A 12,802-nucleotide genomic window follows, 5' to 3' on the forward strand; every position below is an offset into this window, starting at 1 on the left:
TTTTAAACGAATTGTCTTAGTATAAGTCCCTGCATTTCTGTAACAAAGTAATGAAAGGCATAGCTAATCCAAGCAGACTTAACCCTATTCAACAGACAGCTGAAAATATACTTTGGTTCTTCAAGGAAAAAATTCCGGGAAAAAAAAAAAAGTGTTTCCTTTAACAGTTGTTAATTTTCATAGCTGTACTCCAAGAGCTACATAAAAAGATTCCAGAAGAACCAAATTATTAGCAATGAATGAACATGTGTGACAGAATTTGTGCATTCAACATATCTGGCAGAAAAACTAGTGAAAATGCTAGCTAGAACAAATTGGTCTTTAAAATATCAGTTTCCTGTCCTTTAAAACAAAAATTACGTAGTCTACCAAGAAAATACAAAAACATAAGGCAGTAAGTAAGAGTTGTGTTTAGGCTATTACAGTGCAGGTTATCCTCAAGGCCACATATATCCTGCTTCACTGCTGCTTGCATTCTGCTGGGTTTTGATCCTTCTTCAGGTCATAGTCTGGATCATTTCCCTCATCTCCTTCATCTTCCCCTTCCTCATCTGCTTCTTCACCTTCTTCACCATACTCATCATCATCATCTTCCGTAACTCCTCCAGTAAACTGTAACACTGATCTTGGGATTACATGCTCACATAAAAAGCGACCAATGTTGAAGTCTGCAGCGAGGACAGCTTCAGCAGCATCATCCAGATCTCCACTCTCAGGAACTTCAGGAGGGGCAAGAAAATTAAAGAGTCATTGGAAACTGTTTTGGTCACAGTACGAATTGTCCCATGTACCTTGTGTTTCTGCTTCTTAATGGTTTTCAAAGTGACATTCTTTCCTTTTTTCCAATCTATCTGGCCCCCTGTACAACCCATAATTTCTGGTCCATCAAAAGAAAAGGGATCAGAATCATCTGGTTCTGGTTCTAACATTATCCTACATGTCTTTGTCAGCACTTCATTTGTAAAATATTCACTGGGTTCAAAGTGAAATTCTAAGACAAAACTCTTCGGCTAGCCAGCATCTGAGAACTTCACTTTAGTATCATCGAAATGCTTCAGAATAGGTTCATCATGTTCCTGAAGCATATCACTGAGTAAGTCAACATTCTTAAAAACAGGTAACCAAAATTCAGGAATTCCTTTGGGGTCTTCTTTTTCTTCATCCTTTTTCTCATCTTCAGTCTTGGCCTTTTCTTTCAACTCCTCTGAAATCTCATCTTCTTCATCTGGTTTCCATTCACATTCTTCATAGGTTCATAAATTGCATTAATAATCATAAATTGCTTATCAAATAGAGGCTGATAGAGAACAGCATACTTTCTTTCAAGATTGTGAACTTCCTCATATAATTTGGCTTCTATCTGTGCACTTATGCAGGTTTTTGAGAGTATTCACTCCTCTTTTAACTACCCTAGCTAGGCAGGTTGTCAATGTCTGCCATGTTGTAAGAACTCAAATATCAGAGGCTAGTATGGGGAGCCAGGCGGGTGGAGCTGTGCAGGCAGTGACTCAGGGCAGCAGCGGTGGTGGGAGGAGCAAGAGGAGGTGGTGGGAGGAGCAAGAGGCAGCGCTGCAAGCAGATGGCGCTAAAAAAGGAGACCCCATCTCTGAAAACGAAAACAAACCCTTAATTTCACCAACCCGAGATAATTCCTAAAATTTGGCATTGAACTAGGCATTTTTCTATGCATCTATAACACATAGATGACTGTACTACATATCTTTAAAAATCAGATGCTATACCTATCTTGGAATCATTTCTTAAATCATGTAACAAATAACTTTCTATCTCATACATTATCAGTCTGAAGATTTGCATAGTATTTTACTTTTTAGATATACCCTCATTTGTTGGGCCAGTCTCCTACTACTGGATAGTTTGTTTTCTGTTATATACACATATAAGCTGTGATGGACTACCTGCATCTATCTTTGGGGCTTGTGTCCAAGTAAACACTGAGGATAAATTTGTAGAAGTAAGTTTATTAGATTAAAGGATATAATATCCTTAGAATCTTTCATTACATATTGCATATTGTTAGCATATTGTACTGTTTTACTACTAGCAAGAACAACCATTTCTCTAAAAACATCTTTTTATTCTGAAATAATTATAGACTCACAGGAAGTTGCAGGGTGATGTACAGGGAGGTCCCACTCACCCTCCACTGTGTACCCTTTCCCCAACTTCCCCCACTGTTGGACATCTTGCATAACTACAGTACAATAACCAAGTGAGAAATGGACATGGGTACAAGCCACAGAGCTTGTTCAGATTTATACGTTAACTCATTTGTGTGTGTGTGTGTGTGTGTAGTTCTATATACTTTAGTATAACCGAGATGGTCTTCATATGGTCAACTCTGTCAAGAGAGTATTTATCAGACTAATTATTGAATGGTTATATATATGGCATATTGAAAAAAATAAAGATGACCACAAATGGGCCTTTAAAGAGTTTAGTGGGTAAAGTAGGTCAAGGTAATACTGGGCTTGATTAGGCTGCAAAAGTATAACTTTTATTTAAATACTTCTTATTGTTATATATAATTCATATTCAGAAAAGTACATATAGCGTATATGAACACTTTATAAATAGTTAATGAACCAATTATCTGTGTCTACCTAATGAAGCGTTTCAGACATTGAAGAGAGACCATTGACATTTATTTCAGGGTTTGGGAGAGCTCCACATATAAGAAGGCATTTGAATTGGGCTCTGAATAGAATTTGAGAAGCCAGTAATGAGAGGGTGTTTCAGGCTTGGGAACAGCAAAGAATAATGCAAGAATACTGTTTTTGTAGAACAGCATGTATAGTGATGGGACATAATAGGAGATGAGACAGGAAGGGTGTCTAGGAACAAGACTGTAGATACAAAGTCTTTTCTGTCTTGCTCTGTCGCCCACTCTGGAGTGCAGTGGCGTGATCTCGGCTCACTGCAACCTCCGCCTCCCAAGTTCAAGTGATTCTCCTGCCTCACCCTCCCCAGTAGCTGGGACTACAGGCGTGTGCCACCATGTCTGGCTAATTTTTTTTTTTTTTTGTATTTTTTTTAGAGATGGGGTTTCACCATGTTAGCCAGGATGGTCTCGATCTCATGAACTCATGATCCACTTGCCTTGGCCTCCCAAAATGCTGGGATTACAGACGTGAGTCACTGCACCCAGCCCCCCCCCTTTTTTTTTTTGAGACAGTCTCACTCTATTGCCCAAGCTGGAGTGTAGTGGCGTGATCTCGGCTCACTGCAAACTCTGCCTCCTGGGTTCAAGTGATTCTCTTGCCTCAGCCTCCTGAGTAGCTGGGATTACAGGTGCGTACTACTATGCCCGGCTAATTTTTTGTATTTTTAATAGAGATGCTGTTTCACCATGCTGGCCAGGCTGGTCTCGAACTCCTGACCTTGTGATCCGCCTGCCTTGGCCTCCCAAAGTGCTGGGATTACAGGCATGAGCCACTGCGCCCAGCCGAAATTCTTATCTATTAAGCAATTACTCCTCATTCCCCTCTCCTCCAGCCCTGGTAACCTCTAATTTAATTAATTAATTAATTAATTAATTTTGAGACAGCACCTCACTTTATTGCTGAGGCTGGAATGCAGTGGCACAGTCTGGGCCAGTCTCTGCCTCCCAGGCTCAAGCAATCATCCTGCCTCAGCCTCCTGAGTAGCTGGGACTACAGGTGCCCACCATCACACCTGGCTAATTTTTGTATTTTTTTGTATTTTTAGTAGAGAATGGGTTTCACCATGTTGGGCAGGCTAGTCTTGAACTCCTGACCTCAGGTGATCTGCCCGCCTCGGCCTCCCAAAGTGTTGGGATGACAGGTGTGAGCCACCGTGTCAGGCCAAATTTACTTTCTGTGTCTGAATTTGCCTATTGTAGATACTTCATATAAATTGAATCATTCAGTATTTGTCCTTTTGTGCATGGCTTACTTCTGTTAGCATAATATTAGACTAGTACCTTTTACCTGAGCTACTATAAAAAGGTACTCATTAGTGGTTGTAAAAATAGAGAGGAAGGGATGATTTGGGGAGGCATTATAAAGGTATTTGTACAATTCAACTGGACTTGAATTTGTAAAAGATAATACCAGGGTTACTAGTTATTAAACAAGATAGGAAACATAAGGTGCTCAGTAACTATATCAAGAGATTTTATTTGTCTAAGGCTGGGTGTGGTGGCTCATGCCTGTAATCCCAACACTTTGGGAGGCTGAGGCGGGCAGATCATGAGGTCAAGAGATCGAGACCATTCTGGCCATTGTGGTGAAACCCCATCTCTACTAAAAATACAAAAATTAGCTGGGCATGGTGGTGCATGCCTGTAGTCCCAGCTACTTGGGAGGCTGAGGCAGGAGAATCACTTGAACCCGGGAGGCGGAGGTTGCAGTGAGCCAAGAGCCCACCACTGCATTCCAGCCTGGGCAACAGAGGGAGACTCCATCTCAAAAAAACCCAAAAAAACAAAAACAACAAGAAAAAGAAATTTAATTTGTCTAAAGCAAGAGTAGGGCTGGGCACGGGTGGCTCATGCCTGTCATCCCAGCACTTTGGGAGGTCAAGGCGGGTGGATCACTTGAGGTCAGGAGTTTGAGACAAGCCTGGCTAACAAGCTATGCTTATTTATTTACATATTGTCTGTGGCTGCTTATGTGCTTAATGGTAGAGTTGAGTAGTTGCAGCAGAGACTGTATGACCTGAAAAGCCTAAAATACTAACTATGTGACCCTTTATGGAAAAAGTTTGCCAACCTCTACTTCAGACTGTGAATCAATGGAAATAAATATAAGGCACTGTTTCCTATTCTCAAGGAGCTTATATTCTAGTTGAGGAAAACTAGGGCAGCGAAAAGGTGCTTAGCAATTCTTAGTTAACTGTTGTTTTATGTCAGAACATGTATCATATTTACAAATATATATATATACACACACACACTTATCATTTAATGATTCCTTTTCCCATTTAAAAAAATTAGAGAAACTAGTTCATAATGAGTTGAATTAGAACACATGGTAATGGGAATGAATGAAGTTGTTTATCTGAGGCTTTCTCAGAAAATAAGATGAACTTAAAGGTCTAGAAAGACTTCTAACTTGTATCTTCTTTCCCCTTTCACAATGCCAGAAACCATATACTTCATTGCCTTTCAGATGCGGTGGTGCTAGAATTTGTTATATTTTCCATGAGACTTTTGGGCGAACCTTAGAATCTGTCGATCCACTTGGTGGCCTTAACACTATTGACATTTTGACTGCCATTAGAAATGCTACTGTGAGTATGCTTAGCTTTTTAGACTGTAAAAAAAACGAGGTTAAAGTTTTTCTTACTCATATACTATGTCTTTTTAAACTTAATTATACAGTTTATTTTGCTCTCATATTTGAAATTAAAAAGCATTTTGCATGAAAAATACAAAAAATGTGACTTAACCTTTGGGAAGCACTGAAAGTACATATATAATAAGAGTTGTAAGTTTTATTTTCTCAGGGTCCTCGTCCTGCTTTATTTGTGCCTGAGGTTTCATTTGAGTTACTGGTGAAGCGGCAAATCAAACGTCTAGAAGAGCCCAGCCTCCGCTGTGTGGAACTGGTTCATGAGGAAATGCAAAGGATCATTCAGCACTGTAGCAATTACAGTACACAGGTAACGGAGAGAAATGTAACAGGTTTCACGTAAACTAGAAAAGAACATGAAGTGGTGGTTTCACTGGGTGGAAGGAAATATGTAAGATGGGATACAAGGTAAAATCTGTAGTTCCCTTACCTGAAAGTGATTTGAAATAGGATTCTTAAATGTAGGCTCTAAATCTAATTCAGTATTTCTGTGATCATTAAATAAAAGAAAATGACTGTTGGCCTGGCATGGTGGCTTATCCATGTAGTCTCAGCTATTTGGTAGGCTAAGGTGGGAGGATGACTTAGTGAGACTATGTCTTAAAAAGAAAAAAACCAAACTTACATTTTTCTTTCATCTACCATTTATAGGAATTGTTACGATTTCCTAAACTTCATGATGCCATAGTTGAAGTGGTGACTTGTCTTCTTCGTAAAAGGTTGCCTGTTACAAATGAAATGGTGAGCTACTATAGCATAGATCATTGTAATTACTATGAGTAAAAGTTTAAATTTTTGCTTGACTGCTTTTTAATAAACATTATATGGTTACTTTAGAGTTTAGGCATAATGTTTTCCAGTGTATTGGGAGGAAAAAGAAGTTGAGTTTCAGTCTCATTTTAAAGGAAAATTTTTAATAATTCTAGTATAAAGTATATTTTTTCTTCATATTTTAATCGTTAGCCTACAGACATGGGTTTTCTTGAAAATAGATTTATGATTGAGGGGTGTGAATACCTTTGCTGTATTATTTAGTACCACTGATCTTAACAGAAAATTAGTTCCATCTTTAGCCTCAGTAAACTGAGCCTTTATAGCACACTCTTACTTTGAGGTACATCGGCGTAATCTGGCCACTTCTGCAGTTTGCTTGTTATGACCTAATAACTATAATATCATAGTTGCTTGCTACTATTCTGTGGGTTGCTGCTATCCACACAAATAAAAATGCTGAAATTGGCAGAAATATGGGATAAGCATTTAAAATTGCCCTTATGCCTCTAATTGTTGGCTGGGTTTTTGTTTTTTGTTTTTCTTTCTGATCACTAAAAGTGCATTTGGGTCCTTGGCTCAGGATGGTGAGCCCCGTGGAGGTTACTAAGAGTACAAAACCATCCTTGGAATGTAAGTGCTGCTGCTTGGCTGTTTCTTTAGTGAGGACACCCCTCAGATTCTGATGTCTAAGACTGAATATAGCACAGAATCATTGGACCTTCATTTTAATAGACCCTTTTTACCCGGTTCTGGACTGATAAGTGCCATTCTGATACCTGAGATTTGTTAGGACAGCACATAATAAAGGGCTTAAGTTTATTCTCTCTGTAAGACTTAGTGGTGTGGTAGCTCACGCCTGTAATCCCAGCACTTTGGGAGGTCGAGGTGGGTGGATCACCTGAGGTCGGGAGTTTGAGACCAGCCTGGCCAACATGGAGAAACCCCGTCTCTACTAAAAATACAAAATTAGCCAGGCGTGGTGGCGCATACCTGTAATCCCAGCTCCTCGGGAGGCTGAGGCAAGAGAATCACTTGAACCCAGGAGGTGGAGGTTGCGGTGAGCCGAGATTGCACCACTGCACTCCAGCCTGGGCAATAAGAGCAAAACTCCATCTCAAAAAACAAACAAACAAACAAAGACTTAGCAATTCTGTAGAGGGCTGGATAAATTAATTTTAACTTTTCTTTTTAATTTTCCTCTAAGGATTTTGAACTACATATAATATTTTAACTAGGTGCTTTATAGTTAAGGCTAACCAGTCACTACCTCGGGTCTTTAGATGTATCCTTTACCCAAATAAAATTAACATTTTTAACTTATGCCTGGTTATGAACTTATTTTCTTATTGTTGAAAATGAACTTAAAAAGTGACATGGAATAGTGGATGATCTGAAGTTTTAATAGCAAAGTTGCATAAAGCATTGGAATTTAGATTTGCATCAAATAGATGACTATTTTTCCCTAACAGTAAAATACTTGTAGTTACTTTAATGTTATTGTTCCCTCTTAGAAATGCAGTTTTAGATGCTGAAATGTAAATAATTTTAAAGCTAGAGTAAATTATTGTTTGACATAAGATTTATCAGTTGGAATATAATTATCAAGTAATTTAGGCATAAGTTTCCTGTACTTTTTCGGTATTGTCTGTTTCGTAAGTTTTATATATAAATTTCTCAAAGTAAAATATGGTTGATGTATTTTTGTATATAGCCTAACTTACCTTTTTTCTAGGTCCATAACTTAGTGGCAATTGAACTGGCTTATATCAACACAAAACATCCAGACTTTGCTGATGCTTGTGGCCTAATGAACAATAATATAGAGGTAAATATAATTCTTACACTTTTTCACAGAAAAATCTGTTGTAACTCAGTTATATCAAACTTACTTAGCACGGAGTAATGATAAAATAGACATGTGCCACATTAGTGCCTGCTGCATGCCAGGAAGTATGCTGAGGGGATTACATTGTTTTCTTAATTCTCAAAACCACCTGGAGGCATTATTACTTTCTGCTTATGAAATTGAAATTCAGAAAGAATCTGAGAATTCATTGATTTGGTGTGACTGGCTCTATTTTGGTAACTTATAGTTTATACAGGGGAAGTGTGTACAACGAAGTGTTTAAAATTATTTTCATTTGGCTCTGAAAGCTGTGAAGGAAACACTCAAGAATTGACCAACTTAGCATAAACTTGGAAAAGCAGAGTGCTTTTTTCACCAGTACTGGGGTGGCTGCATTTCATGGATCTTTTCTTTCCTTTTGATGTTAATGTAACAAATTGAATAAGATCTCAGATGGAGCCAAGGCTGGTGGAGAGAGCAATTGATCCAGAAGCCACTTTTTTCCTCTGCCACTTTTCTCCAAAAATAGTACATTTTCCTGTTACTCCCTAATTCAGTAAGACCTCAGAGTCCCCTTCTGTATCAAATTTCCTCTTCTGCGTATGCATGGTGAGAAAATTGTAAATATGCAGTTCAGAAGCTGGAAGGGATCCTGTGTTATTGACTTCAATTCCGGTTAAAACAGATGGGGTGGTCAGGCGTGGTAGCTCACACCTGTAATCCCAGCACTTTGGGAGGCCAAGGCAGGTGGATCACCTGACTTCAGGAGTTCGAGACCAGCCTGGCCAACATGGTAAAACCCTGTCTCTACTAAAAAATACAAAAAATTAGCTGGGGTTGGTGGCAGGTGCCTGTAATCTGAGCTACTAGGGAGGCTGAGGCAGGAGAATCACTTGATCCCAGGAGGTGGAAGTTGCAGTGAGCTGAGATCGTGCCATTGCACTCCAGCCTGGGCAAAAAAAAATGGGGAGCTTGAGGTTTACAGATAGCAGTTATTCCTTTGGTGCTTATTTTGCAGGGCACTATTATAGGAAACAAGCACCTTCTTAACACAGGTATAGGGAACTCATTTTTGGTTACATTTTTGGTTACATTTGGTTACATTTTTGGTGATTCCTGTTATCAGAAAAAATTCCAAAATGCATACATGAGTAGGCTCTTCAAAACACGCTAGATAACAGTTATGTTAAAAATTAGCATGTAGACACTTAAAAGGATTTAGTTCTTTTTGCATTGAAACTAACATCATGAAAAACTTGTGTTTGTGATAGTTTTGTTACACTGACAAGGTCATATGTGATATGATTTCAGATTAGTATTTTTCTACAAATGAATAGGTCTGTGGTTATAATGACTGTGCCAGAGAACTTTATGTGGATATTTTCATTTAATCTTTACCGTAACCCTGAGGGCAGATCATGTCATTAACAGATTAGGACACTAGGGCTTCAAAAAGTTGGTAAGCTGTCCAGTTAGCAACGCAGGTACACCAGGTCTGCTGGGGTCCGGGAGCAGCTCAGATCATAACTGGTTAGTAACAGTCTAGGGTGAGAATTCGAGATACTGTGCCTTTTGCTTTGTATCCCTGTTCAAAACGTACATTTTATCATGCTAATTTTTTATTTTGAAGATTGTTAATATCTATACTTTTACTATCTGTTATTTTTTATTACTGAATACCCTCCCATGAAAAAATAAAATTGGGCCAAGTTTCTGGCAAAAAAAAAAATTTCTTACACATGGAACATCATTGTGGGCTGGGTGCGGTGGCTCACGCCTGTAATCCCAGCACTTTGGTAGGCTGAGGCAGGCTGATCACCTGAGGTCAGGAGTTCAAGACTAGCCTGGCCAACATGGCGAAACTGTCTCTACTAAAAATACAAAAATTATCCAGGGGTGGTGGGTGCCTGTAATCCCAGCTACTAGGGAGGCTGAGGCAGGGAGAACCAATTGAACCCGGGAGGTGGAGGTTGCAGGGAGCCAAGATCATGCCATTGCACCCCAGCCTGGGCAACACAGCGAGACTCTACCTCAACAAAAAACAAAAACAAAAGCATTGTGAAGCTTTGTTAACTTATAGTTTTTTGCAAGTTGAACTGTGTTCATGAAATACTTTCTACTTAGGAGCAATTTTGACTTTAACCTAAATAGTTTCTACTGTATTTGATGCTGCCTGTGAGAGATTCACCATTAACATCTACAGATTTCTGTATCTTCATAATTTTTTTTTTTTTTAAAGACAGTCTCACTCTGTCGCCCAGGCTGGAGTGCAGTGGCATGAACTCTGCTCACTGCAACCTCCGCCTCCTGGGTTCCAGCAGTTCTCCTGCTGCAGCCTCCCGAGTAGCTGGGATTACAGGTGTGCACCACTATGCCCGGCTAATTTTTATATTTTTAGTAGAGACAAGGTTTCAGTATTTTGGCCAGGCTGGTCTTGAACTGACCTCAAGTGATCTGCCCACCTTGGCCTCCCAAAGTGCTGGGATTACAAGCATGAGGCACCGTGCCTGGCCAATATTTTCATAATCTTTTACCTATCTATCTTGGTGCTTGGATATAGCAGATGCTTGGGACATTCTAATTTGAATTTAACAGTCTCTTTAGCTTTGTACAAGTTACTTTGATAATATCAGCAAATTAGAACAGTGGGCAATTGATCAGTCTGTTGAATTAGCCAGGTTACAGAAAGGACTTTCAGTTGTCAACACTATTTCCTGGAGACAGGATAAAGAAATGGAACATTTTTATAGGATAACGTCAACCACAGATACTTCTTCAAGATACGGTTTTATGAGGGGAGTTGTTTGAATTTAACACAAAGGTGTTCAGGTTAGAGTGACTTTTAAAGTCTTTGTGGAGTTTTCTGTGATCTCTGGACTTCAAATTCCACATGGTATGTTGAAGGCTTATGTTCCACATTTATGTGAGGACAGGAAAGGGGGAGAAGGTGTCACTCTGTTGCCCCTCATTTGAGAATCTCCAGTACAGGGAGCCACTGTTACTGACACTGTATTGTATCCTTCAGGTGTATGGGCAGAAAAAAAAAAAGATTGAGAAGCTTTGGGTTAAATGATTTATTTATTTTAAAATATGATAATTATGGCATGAGTCCCAACAGTGAGAGGATGTATCTCTAAGTTACTCCACACTTTTCAATTAACATGAACATTTTTTAGTAGGCATATATCTCAATACTTGGATAATCACTTTTGTTCTGCTCGATTGTGTTTCTTAGGAACAAAGGAGAAACAGGCTAGCCAGAGAATTACCTTCAGCTGTATCACGAGACAAGGTAAAAAAAAAAGTTTTAAATGCATATTCCCAATACCTAAAGATAGACTGATGAGCTCAGAATATTATTCAGTTCTAGGAGTAATTGTTTCTTCTTTTCCTCCCTTTAACACTCCATTGGAACTGAGTAAAGACAAGTTTAAAATGGGTTTTGAGTGATTTAAAGATAATAGTATTTTGAATTCACTGACAAATGCTTAAAAGTAGGTTTAAGGGTTTATTTAAGCATTTAAGCATCAAGCTTTTTAAAAAAATTCAGTCAGTGACTTTATCAACTTTGTAAATAGTTGAAATGACTAAATATTTTATTATAATAAGAGGGTTTCTTGGAAAACACAGTATACACAGAATAGAGTTTTTAATTACTAGTAATACTTATAATAGTTGTAATACTAAAGTGTGTATAAAAATCTTTTACCTTGACTTCTTTGCCAGAAAAGAATCTTATCAAATACCAAAAATAAAAATGAAGCTTTTGGATTTGGATTTTTATTATGTATTCATCTGAAGGAAACTTTTAACAAAGGTGACAATGGTGAAGGAAATAAGGCAGAATAAATAATTTTATCTCCCATGATTATTTTCATTTTTCATGTTATTTTACGATTTTGTTACAGAAGGGAAAAATTCACATTTATAGAGTGTTCCTGAATGCATTTTTGCATCCTTGATTTTTATTCCCCCCTGCATTTTTTGCCTTTAGTCTTCTAAAGTTCCAAGTGCTTTGGCACCTGCCTCCCAGGAGCCCTCCCCCGCTGCTTCTGCTGAGGCTGATGGCAAGGTCTGTTCTGATTCTTAATCTAAGCCTGCATGCCTAGTTCTTTGGTACAACATAATCTTCTGGAAACAATACACTGAATAGAAGAATATTAATATGGGATACCATGCTAAGGTCAGATCACTTTAGTCTAATATATATTTTAAAATTATATAACAATGCAATGCAGAGTTTATATTGTTGACATGCTTTTGCTTGCAATATAGAAGATGCACACAGAAAAAGAAGTAATTTAAAGAGGAAATTATCCTGCACTTTTAAAATTTCAACCCATTGGTATTTAAATTTTGCTTGTTAAATTGCATGTTTTAACATATCTTTCAACAGTTAATTCAGGACAGCAGAAGAGAAACTAAAAATGTGAGTCTCTTGCTTCAGAATGGAAATGTTGGTACCTCTGGTTCTCACTGAAACACTGTCTGTAACACCATTAAATAACCTGTTTGTGTAGTGGTATCTATCTCTTGTCTGTGTTATGTTCTTAATGTTCCTTTTATCTAACCGGTGGAAGATGGCGTTAAACGTTTTAATTAGTAACAATAATAGGCTTTCTCACTGTTTTCTGTGACCTTCAAGAATAGTTTTAAATTTTGATAGGAAATTTAACATATTTTGATAGGAAATTCAGAGATTTCCTAGATTTCAGAGATGGAATTGTATTTTTGGACATTTCCTTTCCTCTTTAAAGATCTTGAGATCTGTTCAGTACTAATAGATAATCCTCTAATCTAATGCTTCTTTCTCATGCTTCCAGTTAGTTTGCACTTGTTACCCTAT

The 12,802-nt window shown here is 38.2% G+C and overlaps 2 protein-coding genes across 10 annotated transcripts in view; one reads left to right on the top strand and one right to left on the bottom strand.

Annotated features, from left to right (window-relative positions):
- Positions 1–12,802, top strand: part of DNM1L (dynamin 1 like) — a 64,918-nt gene that overhangs the window by 46,872 nt on the left and 5,244 nt on the right. For 2 of the 8 annotated variants that reach the window (XM_001086230.5, XM_077953842.1), the window contains 7 exons: positions 5,154–5,274; positions 5,491–5,646; positions 5,988–6,077; positions 7,843–7,935; positions 11,192–11,248; positions 11,951–12,028; positions 12,353–12,385. In XM_001086230.5, coding sequence (XP_001086230.3) covers positions 5,154–5,274; positions 5,491–5,646; positions 5,988–6,077; positions 7,843–7,935; positions 11,192–11,248; positions 11,951–12,028; positions 12,353–12,385 — 628 coding nt within the window. The remainder of the gene's footprint in view (positions 1–5,153; positions 5,275–5,490; positions 5,647–5,987; positions 6,078–7,842; positions 7,936–11,191; positions 11,249–11,950; positions 12,029–12,352; positions 12,386–12,802) is intronic. The other 6 variants (XM_001086126.5, XM_077953843.1, XM_001085903.5 and 3 more) reach the window with 3 other exon arrangements.
- The window catches only part of LOC114670822 (nucleosome assembly protein 1-like 1), a 21,143-nt gene continuing 8,341 nt past the window's right edge, over positions 1–12,802 (bottom strand). The window contains exons 1-2 of one of the 2 annotated variants that reach the window (XM_077953848.1): positions 5,962–6,064; positions 1–719 (exon numbers count right to left, since the gene is read on the bottom strand). In XM_077953848.1, the coding sequence (XP_077809974.1) occupies positions 460–719; positions 5,962–5,974 (273 nt within the window). In that variant the 5' untranslated portion in view covers positions 5,975–6,064 and the 3' untranslated portion in view covers positions 1–459. Of the gene's footprint in view, positions 720–5,961; positions 6,065–12,802 lie in introns of those variants that run through there. The other variant, XM_077953847.1, reaches the window with a different exon arrangement.

Source organism: Macaca mulatta, chromosome 11 (assembly GCF_049350105.2).
Source record: "Macaca mulatta isolate MMU2019108-1 chromosome 11, T2T-MMU8v2.0, whole genome shotgun sequence".
NCBI classification, from domain to species: domain Eukaryota; kingdom Metazoa; phylum Chordata; class Mammalia; order Primates; family Cercopithecidae; genus Macaca; species Macaca mulatta.